We start from the raw sequence: 21,845 nt of genomic DNA on the forward strand, positions 1-21,845 counted from the left end.
TAGGTTTTCTATCTCCAGAGTTGTCTCTCTTTGTGTTTTCTTTATTGTTATTCCTTCCATTTTTAGATACTGGATGGTTTTGTTCAATTCATTCACCTGTTTGATTGTGTTTTCTTGTAATTCTTTAAGGGGTTTTTATGTTTCCTCTTTAAGGGCTTGTACTTGTTTACCTGAGTTCTCATGTATTTCTTTATGGGAGTTATTTATGTCCTTCTTAAAATCCACTATTAGCCTCATGAGATATGATTTTAAACATGAATCTTGCTTTTCTGGTGTGTTGGGGAATCTGGTGTGTTGCAGTGGTAGGAGAACCGGGTTCTGATGATGCCAAGTAGTCTTGGTTTCTGTTGGTTAGATTCTTGCTTTTGCCTTTAGCCATCTATTGATCTCTGTTGTTAGATTTTCTTGTTGCCTCTAGCTGGAGCTTGTTCCTCCTGTGGGTCTGTTGTAAGCCTGTGTTAGCTCTCCTGGGAGACCAGCTCTCTCCTGGAAAGACCCGAGCATAAAGGGTTGTGGAACAGCTCCATCTCCTGGGTGCAAATGGATGCAGGAAGGGCCCTGTCCCAGCTGCTCTGTCACTCTGCTGCCTGTTGATAAATATTTCTTTTTGTTTTTTATATATATATGTACTATATATATATATATATATATATATATATATATATATTGGTTTTTTCTAGACTGAGTTTCTCTGTATAGCCTTGGCTGTCCTGAAACTCACTCTGTAAACCAGGCTGAACTGGAACTCAGAAATCTGCCTGCCTCTGCCTCCCAAGTGCTGAGGATTAAGGGTGTGGCCGCAGCCCGGCAATAAGTAATTTTTTTTTTACACATTGATTTGGGAAAAGGGAAAAAGCAAACATTTTCATTTTTTTAATTGTAGTAACTAAGAACACCAGATAACTTATAAGGAAACAACTCTTTGTAAAATAATTCAGCTAAGCAAAACTGTGTAATTGAATATACTTAGACTTGAATCATGCTCCACTTCTAAGCTCTTCCCTCAAGGTCATGCCCACTGACATCACAGTAAAAAGCTACCAAAAGCCATGTGCTTTCTAACACAGCTCTGTGCCATCTCACCAACAGGATAAGAGAAAAGAATGTGGGTGACACAGAACTTTGACCTCTTGCTTACAGAGCAGCATATAAGGAGTTAACTAAAGGATGTAATTCTGTGAGGATTATAAATGAACTTATAAAAACAGAGAGCAGAATTGGGGTTCCCAGGGACTGTGAGGATTGGGGTAGTAGGCAAAAGACATGGGATTCAGTGTGACAAGGTAAGCAAACTCAGGGGATTCACCATTAGATTCTAGCTGATCATGTGTTATATACTGATACATTGCTAAGAAAGTGGATTTTACATTTCTTATCCATGCACAGTGATAAGTACATGGCATGATTCATACATTAATTCACTTGAATTGTCATTGCACAGCAAATACACATCTCAAAGTCTCCATCATGTTTTCTCCGTAAATATTTATGATTTTTTACAGTACTGAGGATGGAATACAAAGCTTTACACATGTACTCTGGAGTCATTGAGATAAAATACAGGACTTTTTATTTTTATTTTAAGATAGTTTTTTGCTAAGATAGTGAGGCTAACCTCAAACTCAAGATCCTCTTGCCTAAGCTTTCAGAGTAGCTGGGAATGTAGGTATGTGCTACCACTCTAAAAAAAAAAAATCTTAAATAGGGGTAGAAGGTACCTAATACTTTGACTCTGTAAAGTTGAAGTGGCAGTGAGTAAGTCAGGAGCATGCTTGCTAGAAGTGTAGAGTCTCAGGACTTCTCTGTCATTCTACACTGAATGCCCCAGAGTGCCTTGTCCTTGGATTCAGGCTGGCTTCTCCCTGGGTTCTGGTTGGTGTGCATGTTGTATATAACTGAAAGTCTAAAAGGACACACCTGTGATTAGGTTTGCTAGTAATGTAAGGATCTGCCAGTCAGGTGGCAATTTAGACAACTAATCATACACTGTCATGAAAAAACAAAATCAGAAGATTGATAACTAGTGAATGTCCATGATATAGGTGTACTAGTGAGCTTATATGCAAATGCTAGTGCTTGCAGAAATTTAATGAAGCCATTGAAGTAGCCATTTTGAAAATGGCCACTGGCTCTTTGCCACTGGCAATGCCTGGCTCATGGTGCTTCTGCTACGTAACAGGAACCATCTGTAGCTACAAAAGAGGAGAAGCCCTAGGTATTATTCCTTCTGACCTGGAACAGGCCAATGTTCTTGTCTCTCTAGCTGGGAGACTCTGGTGAAACATTCAGAGCTTGTGGAATACTCTTACCTACTAGACGTACAAGCCTTGTTAATCAGAATACTCCCCTCATCTGGAAGAAATGTCTGTGAGGGCCAAGGACAACTATCAACTTAGCTGACTGATGTAAGACTGCCATTTGTTTGGGACTTTTTGTACTGCAACCAATATATGAGGAAATGATGCCAATCACCTTTATTGTCTTGCCTGCTTGTGGAGTTTGGTTGAACTTGTCTAAATCTCGTGATAAATATACAACATGATAAAGAATTTGGGAAAAGATAATTTAATTACCTGAATCATAGCCTGTAATAATGGGTGGCAGGGAGACTTTTAGTGCAATTAGTACCCCTGAATTTAAGAAAATTGTATCTAGCAGGAAAATATGCACATTTGGCAAAAACAAAGACAGGTCAAGAACTCTTCGCATTAAGAAGATTGTATCACCAGAGGCATCTCCATCTGCTCACTAACATGTAAAAAATGAAAATCATGGTTTTTTCTCCTCTGCTTATCAAGAAAAGTTTCAGAATGCATAGGTCTTAGTGATAGCCAGGACTCAGGAAGAGTAAACACACATAAGGAGAGTTATTTCACAGAAAATAAAAAGCATTGTTAAGGACGTATTTTAACTTGCATTCCTATTCCCAAAACACATGCCATAAACACACCAAAACAAAACAAAACAAAACAAAACAAAAACCTCTGTTTGCCCCCAAAGCCACAATACAGTGTATGGCAGTGTCTGCTGATATTGGGGAAATTAGGAGCCAGTCCCATGGATGGATTTCTTAAATAATAAATTACACATTTCAAAATCTCTCAGTTTTAAATGTTGAGGGACACTGATGAGACATTAAGAGCATATAAAATATTTTTACTACTTGAAGCTTGGTGATAATTATTTCTGTCTTTAAAAGTTTAAAGCAGTAGGAAAGATTATTTAAATTTAGGGATTTTGTTTTGGTTTTATTTATTTATTTATTTATTTATTTATTTATTTATTTATTTGGGTTTTTTGGTTTTTTGGTTTTTGGTTTTCGTTTTGTTTTTTTGTTTTTTTTTCAAGACACAGTTTCTCTGTTTAGCCCTGGCTGTCCTGGAACTCACTCTGTACACCAGGCTGGTCTTTCTGCTTCTGCCTCCTAAGTGCTGGGATTAAAGGCATGTGCCACTTTAGAAACAAGTGTTAAGAAATTCTCCACACAATTTACTCCCAGTTAAATTACTCAACTACCAAAACAAAATTTCTAGTGTATGCTGTGTGATAGAACTTGACCTATTTTAAAACCAGGAAAGTTCCTGCTCTCCCTATACTTGGCCCACACAGGTTCTTGTTCAGTTCTGAACAATACCAACTTATCCTTATATTGAATCTCACATTCCTGATAGATAATCAACCTGTCTGACTCCATTTACTTAAACTTTGAGCTGGAAAAAACAGAATCTTAAATCTCAGTTTCCAGTAGTTTCCTAACTATTATGCTACCACATAAATCCATGCCAGGTCATGCTTAAATTTAAGGCTTTTTGTATAATAACCTGTTGATAGTACTGGGTTGTTTCTGCATGCTGATGCAGAAGAAGAGTTGGATAGAAAAGAGTGATTGCCCTTTCCTCTGGCCTGTCTTCTGGATCAATATTCTCTGCCATACAGAAATGCTCTCAAGTAAGCTTAGTTTCTGTGTCCATTATCATATCCAGCCACGTGGGATCCTAACATAAAACCAATTACATGGGGACTAAAGTTTTACATCTAAAATATTATTTAAGCCATCTATCAAAGCCCTTGGAGCTGGTTAAACACAATAGCAGCAAAGAAGATGCTCTAGAAATGTAGGCCAATGATGACACAGCATTCTAGGGAATCCTGGAGGTGGCCAAAATAGGGAAGTATGGTAAGTTAGGAGTTTCCTTTAATGGGTGTCAAGGTCAATTTATAGATTATCACTGCTGACAAGTCTATTCCATGGTGTATGTTTGACCAGCAGTGATTGATGTCTGTGAGTACCAGAGGCATTGCCAACACACATACTGGGACCTGGTATATTGAGACTTTAATGCATGATTCTGGCACAAAAAGAGAAGATGAGAGTGTTTGGGTACTCTGGTATCTGGAAGAGAGAGGTGAGTCACTTTGGAGCACAAATACTGTTTTCCTCACAGCTCTGATTTCTATCAGGACTTGAGGCAAGAGGAAATGTTGGGTGTAAGCATTTGGCTGTGTAGAGGTGGTAGTGAACTGGGTTGGCCAAAGCTTGAATTTTCAGAAGGCTGGGTTTTATCCATAGAAGGAGAAAGAAGAGGGAACAAGGAAAAGGGAGGAAGAGAAAATAGATGGATAAAATCTAGTATACAAGTGGAGAACACAGATCTAGTAATATTCTCCTTATCTATTCTATCTTGAATCAGAAGTCCATATCAACATAGCCTCCCCATGTATAAAGTATTCAAAAAAAAAAAAAACCTGATAGGAATGAAGTGGGGCTTGAGAAGACTCTGTAATAACCAGGGAGAGAAAAGGTGAATATCTTTTCTAATATGAATAGCAAAAACACATAAGAATTTTAGGTTGCTGTTGGGCTAAGAGGAAAGCTTACTTTTGTTTGGGCTGGATAATTCTGCTTGGCTGTATGGCTTTACTTCACAATGCTCTGGTTCTAAGTTCTATGTTGAAGACAGAACTTTGTAACTCGGACAGTTCTAGATGGAAAACAGCACCAACAGCTTTACTGATAATTCTAGTTAATTCTTTCACCTCATGGCAGCTTAAACTCTGCAACCTTCAAAAGTAAGCTGTATTTCTTCTGCTTGATCAAAACTTTTGTCTTTCCTATCTTAGAATAGACTCTGTCAACAAACCCAGCAGGGGCTAGCACACACCACTACAATAAAACCTATCCCCATCAGTGCCACCATGGTCTCCGCCTTCAAGGGATGCTGTCTTTCTTTGTGGTAACTGGCTTTGTCCTTAAAAAGGGAGAGATCTCTTACCTAAAAGGAATTAGTTCTCCCAAGCAATTTTAATAGGGTACAGGGGTGTGTCCCTAGGAACACAATGATGGAAATTTTCCCTCACATCATCTGAAGGCTCTATTTTCTTGAAGTCTATGTTGTTTTTAGTTTCAGCTAAGACAGTAATTTGCTTTCTGGAAGAGTTAATACGTGTTTATATTCCTGGAGCAAGTAGAATCTGTGGGTTTCCATTCAGAGTTCATGCTTCAAAGTTGTGGTGATGTACAGTATAAGTTAGATGTCAAGAATGTGGCTCTGAAGAAATGGAAAATTTTTATTTTGAAAGCTAGAATGCATTTATTCTAAATTATGGTGTTTACCATGTAACAAATCTTGTGATGTTGTTGTTGTTCATATAGTTTGCTTTCAAATGAATTTACTGTTTAATCAGTCTGGAATTGTTTTCTGAAATTACACTATTTACTTATCTGACATTGAATTGACAGTCTAAATAACGCTTGTCCATGAGGAATGGTTTATGTTACTGGTTTCTCTAGAGATTCTAAACACATTAGCAAGCATCACCCAACTCATTCAGAAACAATAGCTCCTTTCTCACGTGATAACATAGCAAAAGATAAGACCCGAATTCTAGACTAAAGATGCCTTTCATGAAGCAAGCAATCTTAAAAACACCATTTTGGGACTGAAGTAGCGGTTCAGTAATTAAGAGTGCATATTGCTCTTGCAAAGTATAGGAGTTCAGTTCCCAGCATCCATGGCAGAGAGGGCTCATAACCACCTGTAACTCTAGCTTCATGGAATCTGATACCCTTTTCTGGGCTCTGAGGGCACACACTCATGTACATACAGATGTAAACACATGCATGTGTGTGCACATACACATATACATGAACTAAAACTAAAACAAATTTTTATTTTTAAAATGAAATAATTTCACTTTTGGGCCTCAATGGAACCCTGTCTGTCCTAGTATTATTAGTTAATTAGATCATGAAAATGTTCTATCATTATAAATTTGTTAAAACTTTCACTGGATATTGTAATTCTAAATAGACCTAAAATTCAAAACCAGACCTTCAATGCTCTATCTTTATCCAGTCCTGAAAGAAAGATCAGGTGGGAGCCTCCTGACTAAAAGCTCAGCTATTCCACCCATCCAGTAAGTTTGGTTCAGGAATGGGTTCATTGTGCCTCCAGGAAGGGCCATTCAGATGTCCTTCCAATCCTCCCGTTTGGTGGCAGAGGATATTCTGAAATACCGATAATAGAGCCAAGGACTCTGTAGACCCTTCAGCGTGACTGTGGGCAGGAGTGCTGTGGCCCACACATACAGACTTGGAGAAACTGCTGATTCTTTCATACCCTCCCTTCCACTCCATTGTGATATTGGTAGGCACGTCTGCTTCCAGCAGTTAAAGGACTACTAAAAATAAATCAGACAAGCATCAGTTTGGATCCCTACTGTTCCACACCAGCACACAGAGTTCTGGCCTTGGAATTTCAGCCTACATGTTAACAGTTTTTAGCCTGAATCACATAATGACTTCCTTCTAGACTTTTCTAAATGCCTAAGTTTAAGCTGTGCCAACCTCCTGTTGGGGCTGTAAGAAAGAATTAGCTTCGGGATGCTCTCACAGGAAGTGGACTGAATGAATTAGGAATGTTTAGACAATGAAAGTAAAGCTGCCTAAGGAGACAAAAGGGACTAACTCATGAGAGAATAGGGAGAATAGGGGGCTTAAACGGTATAATCGTTATACAGTATGCACTTGGACAAAAACTGGATATACAGGCATTTTAAAATGTGTTTGACATTAAAAAAAAACCTGCCAAAACAGCAGTTTCAGTTTTAATATCATGGATATTGAAACTGCCCCGTTTGGGTCCTGGGGCTGTTTATCCAAAGCTTCAACTGCTTCTTTTGGAACCTTTGTGGGTTGAGATAATAAAATCAAATCACAGTAACACTATCATAGATAATGGTATTTTAATTAAATTTTAAGTTTAATTAATTAATTAAAATTTTAATAAGATTTCATTAAGATAGAGATAGCTAATCACTACAATATTGTTTTAGTGTTAAGAAATCCAAAGTGGATATTTGTGAGTATTCTGAGGAGATGCAATCTTTCTTGTGCTGAGGAACAAATACTTCAGAAAACACAGATTGGAGTCACATTCAGTCTTCTAGTGGACTCTGGGGTGGGGGTTGTTTGTTTACTTCTTTGTTGTTGTTGGGTTGTTTGGGGGAGGTGGTTTTATTTTGATTTTTGTTTGTTTGTTTTGTGGGGGTTTGTTTGGTTTTTTTGTTTGTTTGTTTTGTTTTTTGAGACAGGATTTCTCTGTATAATCCTGGCCGTCCTGGAACTCATTGTATAGACCAGGCTGGCCTTGTACTCAGAAATCTGCCTGCCTCTGCCTCCCAAGTGCTGGGATTAAAGGTGTGAGCCAGCACTGCCCTGCTTGTTGTTTTGATCTAGATCTAATGATAGGAAAACTATTTTGTAAGTGGATTTTATTGTTGTTTTAAATGTATACATTTTGTTTCATATGTTTATGGACTGTCTCCTCTGAGAATCTGATAAGATGCTGAGTGGAGCAGACACAGCACTATCTGGTTACAGTTCAAGGTCCTTCTAGTTACCTGGTATACACTGCAGCACTCGGGGACTCATAGTTCCCTGGTATACACCGCAGCACTCGGGGACTCATAGTTCCCTGGTATATACCGCAGCACTCGGGGACTCATAGTTCCCTGGTATACACCGCAGCACTCAGGGACTCATAGTTCCCTGGTATACACCGCAGCACTCGGGGACTCATAGTTCTCTTTTCACCTCATTTTGTTGCTTCCACTTTCTCTAAGAACTCTTGCTAGAAAATTTGATAAGAGTTCTCACCATCCTCTTTTTTATTAATGTTCTGTTCCTGTCTGGACCTATAGTCACAAACCCTCAGCTAGAAAATGTTAAGCCAGAGAACTGCTGTTCAATTACCACACTAAACAGGGACTCAGTGTGCCAGGTGCTTTGCGCGTGATATCTGTCCCTCTAAGTACTTGGTGGCATTTGTGTACCAGTCTGCATCCCATCCACTCTCAGGAGGTGGAAGCTGCTATTGGTGTCAAAGGCCATAGAGCTTCCCTAATTATTTACAGTGATACCCCAGTCAGTGATAAAAACCTGACCATCTTCTCCAGCATAGGTATGCCTTTTCATCAGGATATAAATCCATCTAGATGTCCAGCTCACTCACTCACCTTGAGCTTGGCTACCTCTTAGTTGGTGCACCACTTTTAGTGAGAAATCTCCTAAAACTCACTGCTGCCCTCACTGCTCTAAAACTTGTCCACTCTGTGTAACTCTGACCATTGCTGTTGGCTCTGCTCTCTCCACACAGGTCACAACACTGACTCAGGAGGTTTCCCAGCTAGGGAAAGATATGAGAAGCATCATGCAACTTCTGCAAAACATCTTGTCACCTCAGCAGCCATCACAATTTTGTTCTCTATATCCCACCCCAATGTGTCCTTCCAGAGAAAGTTTACAGACTAGGGTCAGCTGGAGTGCTCACCAGCCTTGCCTACATTTGCAGGCAAGTGGAGCACATCTTTACCATGGTAATGTCACCTCTGGTATCTGGAGTGTCGATCCATCCTTGGTGGGCAGCAGCCCTCAACGAACTGAAGCTCACGAGCAAAACCCAGCAGACGGTGAAGTGCATCATTCTCCAAACCTGGATTATTCCCCCTCCCACTGCCAGGTTATCCAAGAAGGCCACTTGCAGTTCCTAAGGTGCATCTCCCCCCATTCAGATACCACACTGACACCTTTGCAGTCCATCTCGGCCACTCTCTCATCTTCTGTGTGCTCCTCATCAGAAACATCCTTGCACCTGGTTCTCCCAAGTAGATCAGAGGAGGGCAGCATCACTCATGGACCTGTGAGTTCTTTCAGTTTGGAAAACTTACCAGGCTCTTGGGACGGAGAAGGACTGATGTCAGCCTCAACAGAACCCCTGGAGAACTTTCCAGTAGACGTTGTCACAAGCACAGTGGATGTAAAGGACAGCAAAGCCATAAACGTATAATATCAGCACACAAGGGCAGCTTTCAATGCCAAAGCCACTGCTGCATGACAGCTCTAGTTTGCCTTTGTGGCTTCTAGCAGGTGCGAAGCCTAAGCAAAGTTAGGAATTCTGCAGGAAAGAGGGCAAGGGGCCAGGAAAAGGCAGAGCCACCTCTATACTATAGCAAACAATTTCTAGATCGTAGAAGCATCAAACCTTTTCTCTACAGGTATTAACTTACTGGTCTGATTGACAGACTTTGGTAACCACCCAATGACCCAGAGGGTCTGAGCAGATAGAAACCCCAGACAAAGAGTTTGGGGATTAGTTTTGTTATAAAGTAATTTTTGTGAAGTTCAGCAAAGGTTTTCCTGAGTGCCTAGCTGTCATTCCTGAACAATATCCATGGCACTGTTGGCTTCGGGAGTGCATGACTCCCGCTGATCTATTTTCCTTTTTGTGAAGGCAGAGGAACAATTATCACTGCATGTCATCTCCTAGACAATCAGTCAAATAGAACTGGTGGCCAGTGGTTAGCTATCTGCACGTTATTTGCCATGTAAATGAAAATGTCTCTATTTATTGAAAAAAGAAGCTATTTTTATATCCTTGGTATGAAATATGTATTTAAACTACTTAAACTATTTATAAAGAAATGAATGTTTTCTTTTCATTTTGGTAACAAAAAAAGCTTGCTGTTTTAAAAAAATATGCTATTGTTATGTATAGTAAACCAAAAATTATTTATCATTAAGAGGTTGTAGTTTTGAAAGGAATCCCCTTTTCTCTGCATGCAGTTTGCAAAAGAGAAAAAATGTATATGTGCCCTCACACTTTTGGGATACAAAAGGACAGTGGGGTCATATTTTATCAGTGAAATAAAAACATGGACTCAATGCAAACTACATGAGGTTTGGCCTGGTAATGGAGGTAGCTCTTCATCTCAGCTGACGGGCAATGCTGTGGACCCCCGCAGCCAATGCAAGAGCAATCTTCTGAGCATTGTATTTTGTGATTTAAGAGTCTAGAATTTGTTTGTCTATTATGTGATTGCAACCTCCATTGAGCCACTTTGGATTCAGCACTATGCATGTCGAGAGGCCTGGGATTAACATACATCTCCACATAAGGCCAAGATGAGACTGCGACTCTCACGCACAATACCCACTTAGACAGCCCATGGAACCTGTTTAATTTAGGGAAGCATTGAGTCTTTGAGGTTAAATCTACTTACAGGGCTGAAAGCTACACAGGAGCTGCCATGGATGTGTAGCAAGAGAAAACAAAAAAGAAAAAAAAAACTCTCAGAAGTTATATGGCAAGGATGCTCATAGCTATTATTCTGAATGTTGCCAGCACTTAACATATACCAAAATGCAAACTCCCATGCTGTGTTTGGCAGTGATATAAACATTCTAATTTAAGATGCATATTGTATTTAAGGACATTTAGGTCCTCCTCTTCCCTAATGTCCCTGTAAGTTCACATTCTGGAGTTCTTCTGGTTTTATGTCCACCACAGATCAGAACGACATCATTAAAAATATCAAAGCAAACCAAGGATTCTGTTGTTATGATTCATACTCCTTAAATGTGGCTGGAACAGCAGAACAACAACAAAAAACTCTTAAAAAAATCAGTGGAGAATGTATTTGTTAAGTGACTTACACAGAGGCTGATGCAGTATATCCATCATACCTCCAGCCTTCATTTTCTCTTTAGGCTTGCAAGAAACCGAGGACAGAGCAACAGTTTAGATCTCCTGGTTCATGTGAACGCCCCCTTTCTTCCTAGCTGTCTCAGAGCAACAGTTTAGATCTCCTGGTTCATGTGAATGCCCCCTTTCTTCCTAGCTGTCTCAGAGCAACAGTTTAGATTTCCTGGTTCATGTGAATGCCCCCTTTCTTCCTAGCTGTCTCATCATTTAATTGCTACTAAACGGGAGGCCATTGGTGCAGTTGATTCATGAAGATCCAAGTGGCAAACCAGGAGGACTGACACTAAGGCCAAATATAAATGCTGACATTCTAGTCTTTGGTTCTGAAAGTGTAGTAAGAAACGCTTAAAAATTTCATGTGATATGCTCTCTCATACAACCATCAAACAGTCATAATAACTAGTCATCATCATTCCTATTTTTAAAACAAATAATTGGATTTTTTTTTAATTCTCCAGACCACATTATTTTAAATTTTAAAACATATACCTAACTAACCACTTAGGATGCTTCATATCACACCTATTCTTTGCTGCCTTTTAAAATTTATAAGTAGTTAACTTCCTTCTATGCCAATGAATAAATACTTGCTTCTGTTTTTAGTAGGTGAACAAATCAGAATACGCATCTCTAGGAGTATGAGATGCCCAGTGAACTGGTTGGAAACACATGGTAATTTTCTATGCAGCACCATCTCTCCTCTCAATTGACTTCAGTGACTTAACAAGCAGCTCCTGCACCAGCTGGATAAGAACACGAAGCCTCTGAAAGGCCAGGGCTCCCAGGGTTCCTTACCTGCCAGTGCCTTATTCTTTAGAGCCAAGTCCACCTCCACCTTGACGCACAAGGATTCTTCCTCAGCTGAGGTAGCATTGGATGAGGTAGTTTGTTTGATCTGGGGGATTCATAAGATGGATGTTACTATACAAAATGAGAACACTAGGTGTGAGATTCTCTACAGACGTCTGCCCAGTGAAGAGCAGAGGGTCCCACCTTCTCTTCTTCAGCACAGTTTTGAATTCTAACTTTTCCCCTCTCACCCACCCACTATTGAAGGGAAAGTCCCTGATCCATAGGGAACATAAATAGTTTTTTTTTCTCTTAATCAAGTTCACTTTCTAAAAATAGCATTCAGGGAAAAACATTTTAAAAATGAAAGGAGGCTGCTAAATATACTTGCTGCTCTTCCAGAGGACCCAACTCAGTTTCCATGATCAACACCAAGTGGCTCACAATCACTTGTATCTGCAGCTCCTTTACACTATTCCAGCCTCTACACACACACACACACACACACACACACACACACACACACACACATACGTAATACAATATAATATTGGGAACAGAAATCTATATGTAGTTCTGTTTAAACAAGCCAGGCAGATGTTATGTAAGATTTATTTGTTCAATGTAAGAGGAATTTTCTGATAATTAAAGCTACTTATAAACAGAGCTTACTCTTATTTGCTGTACTCAAAGTATCCTCTCACAGGTTGGCTATTGGACCGAACAGTACTATTCTGAATGTTCTGAACTGTCAAGAGTGAGCTGGAGTGTTTTAAAGATTGAACATCTGGCTCCAAGCTAGTGCCTTTGGGTAGAGTCTGAGAAATTTATCACATGGTAAGGTCCCTGAGTGACTGAAATATAGTAAAAATGAACAAATATTGGTTTAAACTCTACCAAAGTACAAGTTTACATTTTACTGATATGGATGTAAGTGAACCAGCATCTAGAGTCGATAAAAGAGCCATGACTCTGTAGCCACACTGTGTATAAGCTTGCTTCAACCCAAAAAGTAAGTCTCCAACTTTAGGTCAAATTGGGTATTTCTCAGAGGATCTTAGGAAGGTAGACATTCAGAACTCTAGCTTTAAAAGTTCAAGCTGGACGCTCCTTGCTGTGTGACCTCAGGCAGTCTTCCTACACCTCTGAGTTTCAGCTTATTCATCTAAAACTTTAGGCTTATACCACATCTGACTTGCAGAGTCTTGGAGAATTAGTGAAACAATTAAGCAGAAACGCACTGCCTGGAATATAAGGAACACTAAGCAAATGCAAATCATGCCCTGGCTTTCCCTTCCAGATCTTCTTTTCCTTTTCTTCCCTTTGCCCTGTAAGGTTCTCCTCCCTTCACACCACTCATTCACTCTCCTTCCCTCCAATTGCCTCCTCCTCAGCTTTATGGGGAGCTCTCCTGGCTTTCTTCTCTCTCCTGTTACCTTTCTTCTCTTCTTCCTTTCTCCCTGCCTTCTCCTGTTCTCTCCCACCCTCTGTTCCCTGTCTCAGGCTAATGTTTGAAACATCATGAAACTGGTGACATCTCCCTATAGGTCAGAACACAACATTCATAACACCATGAGGCCCTCAGAGTGCAGTCAACAGTGCTGGCAACCAGGTCAGCACCCACCTTTGGTAATGAAACTTAGAAATGGAGGCAACAAAGAAAAGACAAAAGATCTATTGCCTTCCATCTCTGTAGCTCCAAACTTGGGATTTGAGTGAGGTTACAGTAATTAAACCATTTCACAACCTTCTTTACAAATACAAAAAGACTCATGGAATTTACTCACTAACAAAAATTGGCTCCATAAACACATGTCATTTTTTTTCTATTTGCCCATTTTTCTTAGTAAATTTGTTATTGGTATGGAAATCAAGTACATAGAGAAGTCATAGCTAATACCCCAGGCCACAAACAAACCTGTATAGATGAACAAAGTCCTTAGAAGATGCTCAGGTGTCAGGGGTCTTGATCCTTCATAGCTGATGAAATGCTCACTAGTTCACAGGGAAGCCTTCAAAGCTTCTGCTGGAACCCCAGGGAGCCAGTGGGCCCCTCCAGAAGGATGAGCAAAATGTCACTCCCTGCAGCTAGTGTCTTAAAAGAACTTGTCCCCTGGCTTTCATCTTTCAATAGCATTCCTAATAAATAGCTCATGAAAGATGCTAAGGGAGAGCAGCAAGACAGAGAACCCCTACATTCACATCTGCTCTTCCTGGAGATTAAGAAGCTATGCATTCTGAAAAAAAGAAGACAGGTGAGCAAAATGTACCCTAGAGTGAACCATTTCCACATTGGGCCGTCTTCTCCTGGCTGAGGTTCTTCTCTGTGGAGAGAAGAACCTGGGATTAGAGGGAGTTTGTTCTCTCTCTCTCTGTTGTCTTGAAAAAGTAAAACATGTTTGCTATATGTGAGCACAATAAAGAATAAATTGCTGTTTCACTTTGGAGAACAAAATTAATTGGAAGTAGATATATTTACTTGAGCATTCCAGTAGAGTGAACAGTGCTTTATCCCCTTGGCACTACCCTGACCTCCCATCAAAGCTCTTCTTTTCACTGTCATTTATTGTCCCAAAAAAGAATTATCCCAGAACTCATAGACAGGACTGCACAGTGCTAAGATATGCATACCCAACTGACCTACTCAGAGAACTATAGTCACAGCAGTCACATGACCACTGCTCCAGATGTCTATGGGGCCTGTTGCTAAAATTTTCAGTGAAACTCAGCAGTACTTGAGTTGAAATCTGTTCCTGAATGTTTCCTTAGTGACCTGTTGCCCAAAATAAGTGATGATATCTCTTCCTACTCTATAATCTATGAAAACAAATCATACCTTTGTCTTCCGATACCCAAAAGGAACTTTGTCTCTTCCTACTCTATAATCTATGAAAACAAATCATACCTTTGTATTCCGATACCCAAAAGGAACTTAAGCCCTGAACGTGAACTATCCAGTCCATCCTAGAGAGGAGGTAACTGAGGAAAGAGTTAGATTAGAAGGGTTTGTGTATGGTCATAAAATGCTCATCAATTTCTTCCCAGAAATGCATCACTTTCTGTTTGAAATATTTCTCAGTTTTAAACCATGCTGGAAAAGGAACATGTCCTCTGATTAGAACTGGTTTCCAACACACCATTCTCTCCTATTTCTGAAGTGTAGCCAAGGGACATATATATGAAGGTTGTGTCTTAGGATTGCTTATAAAGCTGAGCTTGAGAGAAGGATGGTTATTGACTACAGCACAGAATCACAACTGTAAGTCTTATTTCATCAAGTCATCAAGCTTTCAGGCAGTAGTCCCAAGACTTGAATCATGTTTAGTTCAATCAGTTGTTTTACTCAGACATCAGGTTTCAATGCAGAACTTTGCCACATATCAGCCATATCAGCAACACCATGGTATTTTGACCACACCCACAGAAAATAATGTGCCATGTAGGAACTGAATCCAGAAACCGTACCCTAATAGTTTATCATATAGAAAGAATTCCTCTGTCATCAGAAATTATTTCTTATTTTATTTTCTTATCATTTCTTACTGTAGGTCCCTGCCATGATAATCCTTTACAGAGTGTAATGATGAACCTTGGTTGTCAACTTGAAACAACTGGTAAGTGGGAACCTCTAGGAAGTGACCACTTCCAGTAGACAGACAGATACCTCAATGGAGGGATTGAGATACTAACCCACCTACTGTTGTGTGTATTTTTAAAGTCATGTTCTGCCTTTGCTGAGAGCTGCTACCTGTGATGACCTCTCCCAGCTCCTTTTGTTTCACCCAGGTTTGTACTGGGATTGGTTACAACCAGCCTACTCCAGGCTTCCTTTTCTACTTACCTTTGCTCCTGGAGGAGTTGTTATTAGACCACTACTGAGACCATTGAATCCATGAGTAAAACACACACACACACACACACACACACACACACACACACACACACACACTGCTCTGTTACCTTTAGAACTTGCCTCTAGGCACAATTGCTGGGTGCAGATACTTCCTGCCTGGAAATACATGCTCTTATCAATTTATTATCTCCATCTTTCCCTTCACCTTAAACTTAGTGGCTTGTATCAGCTAGTGCTCACGAACATATTTGGCCCCACCCATAGTGGAGGTTGCAGGCCCTAGCTTCCCTGAGACCTTATATGACTGCTGTTTTCCTCTTGTTCCAAAGCATGGCAGAAAAGCCTCTCTCCCTTTCCCTGCATCTCCTTTTCCTCTTGGGACCCAGAAGTCCCACCTGTACCTTCCATCCAGCAATTAGCTCCAGACCTTCTTTACTAACACATCAAGAACCAGTTGGAGGACAAGACCTTCGCAACAGAACCTCCCCTTACAACCTGCAAAATTTTCAACCCCAAATTGTTCTTGTCTAAAAGAAATACAACAACAAAAATGGAACAGAGACTGAATGAATGGCTGACTACTGACTGGAACAACTTAGGATCCATGGGGTACATGGTCAGGCACCAATCCCTGACACTCTTACTGATGTTATGTTGTGCTTTCAGACAGGCGCCTAGCATGGCTGTCCTCTGAGAGGCTCTAACTAGCTGCTGACTGAGACAGATATAGATACCAAAAACCAAGCATGGAATCAATGTAAGGAATCCCTATTGAAGAGTTGGGGGAAAGACTGAAGGAACTGAAGGGAATGGCAATCCTACAGAAAGGCCAACAGTTAATGTTAACTACCATGGATCCCTGGGAAATCCCAGAGACTAAGCAATCAATCAAAGAGCATACATGGGCTGGTCTGAGGCCTCAGGAACATATGTAGCCGAGGGTTGCCTTGTATGGCCCCTGTGGGAAAGGATTTATAAAATCCCCCAGGGTGGAAGGATCCTTATGGGGGCACCCTCTCAGAGGTCCAGGGAGAAGTAGATGGAAGGAAAAACTCTGTGAGGTATGGTATGGGGGCACCTTTTGGAATGTAAATAAATAAAATAATTAATTTTTAAAAAGAAGAGGTGACCCTGTCGAAGGACCAACAATCTTAATAAACCTGGACCCCTGAGATCTCTCAGATACTGAATCACTAACCAGGCAGCATACAACAGCTGTTATGAGGCCCCTAGCACATATACAGCAGAGGACTACTGGGTCTGGGTTTAGTTATAGAAGATGCACTTAAACCTCACCAGACTGGAGGCCCCAGGGAGTTTAGAGGTCTGATGGGGTGGGAGTCAAGCGTAGAGACATCCTCATGGAGACAGGGGGTGGGGAGGAGGTGTGGGATGTGGCATAGGGGTGAACCAGGCGAGAAATACAATCTGGAGTTTAAAATAAATAAAAAGAAAAAAAAAGAAAATTGTTCCATTCAGAGTGGCCTATGATGAATTCATTGACTCCTCATTGATACAGGAACATTAACCATGCCATCCCTAACCAGATAGATCTAGGCTGTTTTTTTGTTTGTTTTTAAAGGTGCTGAGCAGACCAGTAAGCAGCATTCCTCCATGGTTTCTGCTTCAACTTTTTCCTGAGTTCCTACTTTTGTTTCCTTGATGATTGACTATGACCTGTCTAATGAAGTGAACCCTTTCCTCCCTAAGGCAGTTTTTTTCCTCATCACAACACCAGAAAGGAAACTAGAAAGCAGAGAGTAACATTTTGGGGGTTTGGGGAGAAAGTGGAGAAAAGGTCCCATTCTGCAGCCCAGGCTGATTTTCAATTTGTAGCAATCTTCCTTCCCTTGCTTCTTGTATGTGGGAGTTACAGAATTGTACTACTGAGCCACAATGCCTAGAGAATTTCACATTTAAACAAGTTGATTTTTTTCTCTGTATGGAACATACTTAGTGCTTTAGAATACATTTAGAATAGACCTAGTAGTTCTTCCTCTTTAATATGCATAATAAAATTATCTTTATGAAGCTGGTTTCTGAAGGAACATAAAGAGAAATAGGCAGAAATGAAGTGAGTTCTTAACTCCTCTGCTTGACTATTTGGCTTCTCAGATACTCCCTTCCTTTGACCAAAATGTAATTTGTGTTCTCCTAAAAGTATGGTCTAAAGATTTTAGTGAAATGATTCATAGGGTAATGTCAGGAAAGCTTGGTTGCAAAATGGGGGGAAAGGCAGAAAAGGAAAGATCCAATGAGTTGTTTTATCCCTGCAGAAGTTCACGATATACCTCAGAGGCTAAGACACCCTAATGAGTTTGGGGGTACCAGAGAATAGGACTGAGAATTAGGGCAGCTCTCCAACCTCATCAGAAGTCTGTTAATGCAATAGACGGGCGCTGATGCAGAAACTCTCAACTGCTCAGTCAGCAGAGTACCCAGACACAAACAGGACATCCTATCCCCTCCCTACAAGGTTCACAGAGAAAGACTGGAAGAGCCAGAAGATGGCGAAAATGGGAAGCCTGGGACAAAAACGGTGTCTTCTGTAAATACCAGGACACTGTGCTCAAACCCACAGAAGCTGTGAGTTGTGCATTGGCTGCAGAAGTGCTCCAGTAAATCAAGTTCTTACCCAGAGCTGGAGAGCTATTGATGGTTGTTAGTATCTGAGACAAGAAGAGTAAGTTTTTAGTATGTGGACCCTGATATGTTTACTATTCTCAAGTGGATGGATCCACACCCATAAGTTCATGGGCAATCAAACTGAAATCAGTGAGTGAGTTAGAAAAATCCCATAAACAAAAACAAGACATATAATTGAGATCTCAGGTAGATCTGAGATGAGTTAGAAAAAGTTGGGAGTGAATATGACCAAAATACATTGTATGTAAATATACAATTCTAAAATAAAAATAATGTACATATTATATTTTTAAAGGATGTAATAATGCAGAAGTCAGATTATTCATTCTCCAATTTCCATCTGTCAAGGACCTAAAGGCTGGTTTCAATGATTTGAACACCACCCTATTTCTGGCCTGCCTCATGTATATGATAAGCAAAAGCCTGAGGGAAGAGTTCAAGGTGCTTGTTTGAGATGTGGTGGCCACAGCATAAAAAGGGTTAATAGCATCTGCTACTTGACATATATAGCAGGCACAGTGGAAAAAAAAACAGAATTCTTGTAATAATTTGAAAAGGGAATATTTAATGTAAAGGAGTATTAATTATTAATGGGGATCAGATCCTAAGAAAGGATAAAAGAGAATGCCAAAGGATGCCTTGTGGTAGGAAAGGGGTACCCAATAATGGGGCATATTTAGAACAAGACCTTCAAGGTGTGGATCCAGACTTTGTTGGTGAAGATATAGATGTTCGCTAAGATGTCTGCTGGGTTGCCTCTATGAGAATGACAGTCAATGGACTGAAGGAAGGAAAATGCTTGTGGGAAGCAAGTGAACAACATATGTTCAAAAAAGAACACACTGAAGAAGCTGAAGATGAGTGTGCCTGCATACTACTGGGCACCCCTGAGACATAAGAGACACCCACACAAGAACATAGAACACCAAAAGAAGTATCCCCTTTCTCTGCAGTATCTCTCTGTTACCCTCTACCAGAAAATCAGGAATACTACAAACTCCAGTCAAGCAGGGCACAATGCAAGGTGAATTCTTCTGTGTTAAGTAACTGGAACAAATATTTCAATTAGCTTTAAATTTTAAAAGACACCTTGACAGTCATTTTAAATACAGGCTGTTACTCAAAAATCTCACTGGATTTACTGCTTACAAAAAGACCATATCAACATCATTATTTTATTAGTTTTTGAAATCATACAGTCTTCCTGATGAGATTTATAGTTTGTGTGCAAATATCATGAATGGACTTCTTCAACAGATGGTCCAACACATCTTTTGTTACCAAAAGTTATTTTTGTGAAGACAAAATGTTTATTCTGCAGAAAAGTGCAACATATCCATTTGAATCCATAAAGGAGAGGCCCTACTCCTTCTGTATTTCTTTTATAAGACATTTTAGTAGGCAATGGGGAAAAGAAGGGAGATGAGCAGGTCTAAAAAGTATTAACAACTGACAAGTAGGCAGAAAGTTGGTACTTAGTTCTCAGAGACTGTCAGGAAGCAGGATCTCTTTCTCTCACATTTTGTGATGACTACTCTTGGTTGTCATCTTGACAAACCAGAGAAGAAAGAGCCTCAGTTGAAGAACTGCTTCCACCAAATAGACCTATGGATAGCTCTGTGGTAATAATTCTCAACCTATGGGTCATGACCCTTTTGGAACTAGATGAGCCTTTCACAGATATTTACATTACAATTCATAACAGTATCAAACTTAGTAATGAGTTATCAATGAAACAATGTTATGGTTCAGTGTCAACATAGCATGAGGAAATAATTAATCATTCCTTTAAAGGGCTGCAGCATCAGAAAGGGTGACAACCATTGCTTTATGGGAACATTTTCTTTGTTGCTAATATATGATGGTCCAAACCACCCTAGGTATTTCCACCCCTAGGCTGGTGGTCATGGGTTGTACAAACAAGGTAAACAAGCAAATGAGGGAGGTAGACCAGTAAGCAGCATTCCTCAGTGGCTTTTGCTTTAGTCTTCTGCCTTGTGTTATTGCCTTGATATGGACTGCAGCCTATAACAAAAGATTTAAAAAAACAAAACTAAAACTAAAACTAAAACAAACAAACAAAACCTTCTCCACCCCTAAGTTGGTTTGGTCAGTGTTTTATCATTGCAAGAGAGAAGCAAACTAGGATTCATTTGATAGCAAAGTCTAAAGCGCCAGGGTGAAATCAGAAATAGCATACGTTTACCTTCCTCACTAATGATGTAACTACCAATTAAAATATCTCTTTGTGATGTCTTTGTCATGTATTCATCCAATTAATTAACCTTTCTCCCAAATGAATTAATCTCTTGACCCATGTTTCTGGTTAACTTATTGTTTCACTCCACTCAAGTTTATAATTGTCTAAAAGTCAATAACCATCTGTCTGTGAGACTGTTGATAATCATAATATTCTTCATGCTTCTTTCATTTAGGTATACTTAAATCCATCAAAGAATTAAACTCCCAGTATAGTATAATTCAGCAAATCTTAAAAGGCAACTATGTGTGAAGATATATGTTCTGTTTTAGAGATGAGTACTTGAAAGGACACTAAGTGTTCTTGAGGAAACTGAAATGTAGGATTCTGTCTGAACAAAGACATGGCTTACCAAAGCTTCTTCAGGAAAAACAGTGTTTAAAAATGGAATCCCCAGTCCACAAGGCTGAGAGTTTCATATGATGTTTGGTTCTTTGCTTTCCACTCATGCCAACATATCATTTCACTGGTGATTTAAAAGCCATTAGGTGGGATTCCAAAAATGGCTGAAATGTGGAGGAAGGAAAGCTGCTGAGGAGAGCTTGCATATATGGATCTTGCCAGATACCAAAGCACATGCTGGTTTCCATGTCCTTCCTCCAAGGTCTTGAGAAGTTTTACTATAGTAACATGGTGATTAAAACGAAAATAGCTGGACCATTGTTTTAGTGCTTTATGGAGCATATGTGATGAGTAGAACCATACCAGGTATCTCTGGTAATCTCTGACTTGAGATCCAATTACTGAAGAAGGAGATTAAAAAATAATAATAAAAACCAAGCAAAGGAAATGGTCCTATATCTCATGGACTCTACTAACAGATGATAAATGTTAAGAATTATAGTCCACAGAAGAGAGAATGGTCAAATACAAATATGAGAAACAATTGACTACTAGATAGTTAAGTGGCTCACTCTACAAATCACAAGGCTCAGAGAAACTCAACCTCTAGAATCACAAGAGAGAAGAACTTGGCAGATATTTCCCTGGCTTTGGGCCTTGTGCCTTACATGGCATGAGTCTTTCAAATGTTAAGCAGAGAAGTTGAGGCAAGAGCAGCAATTGCAAGGCTAAGAAGATGGCACATTGGATAGCAGTGCTCAGTGAGAAAGGTTGAAAACCTGAGTTTCGATCCTTGGTACACCTGTAAAAACCTTGCATGGCTATGCATGCCTATAACTATAGTTTTGGGATGTGGAGACAGTGAGTTTTAGGACTTCTAGGCAACATAGTAAAAAAGATGAACTTCTGGTTT

General features: G+C 39.9%; 1 protein-coding gene and 1 long non-coding RNA gene across 19 annotated transcripts in view; one reads left to right on the plus strand and one right to left on the minus strand.

Annotated features, from left to right (window-relative positions):
* LOC116075546 overlaps window positions 1-4,914 on the minus strand; it is a 47,983-nt gene extending 43,069 nt beyond the window's left edge. The window contains exon 1 of the long non-coding RNA XR_004112590.1: window positions 4,880-4,914. This is a non-coding gene — a long non-coding RNA (uncharacterized LOC116075546). The remainder of the gene's footprint in view (window positions 1-4,879) is intronic.
* The window catches only part of Kcnh8 (potassium voltage-gated channel subfamily H member 8), a 413,545-nt gene that overhangs the window by 385,664 nt on the left and 6,036 nt on the right, over window positions 1-21,845 (plus strand). For 3 of the 18 annotated variants that reach the window (XR_004112573.1, XR_004112576.1, XR_004112582.1), the window contains 3 exons: window positions 8,658-9,427; window positions 11,646-11,923; window positions 15,380-15,445. Coding sequence is in view for 2 of the 18 variants with exons in the window: in XM_031348793.1 (XP_031204653.1) it covers window positions 8,658-9,347 (690 nt within the window). In the remaining 16 variants the exon portion in view is untranslated. Of the gene's footprint in view, window positions 1-8,657; window positions 10,882-11,645; window positions 11,924-12,537; window positions 12,669-15,379; window positions 15,446-15,549; window positions 16,245-21,845 lie in introns of those variants that run through there. The other 15 variants (XR_004112575.1, XR_004112579.1, XR_004112577.1 and 12 more) reach the window with 14 other exon arrangements.

The sequence above is a fragment of the Mastomys coucha genome, unplaced genomic scaffold (assembly GCF_008632895.1).
Source record: "Mastomys coucha isolate ucsf_1 unplaced genomic scaffold, UCSF_Mcou_1 pScaffold3, whole genome shotgun sequence".
In the NCBI taxonomy this organism is placed as follows: Eukaryota; Metazoa; Chordata; class Mammalia; order Rodentia; family Muridae; genus Mastomys; species Mastomys coucha.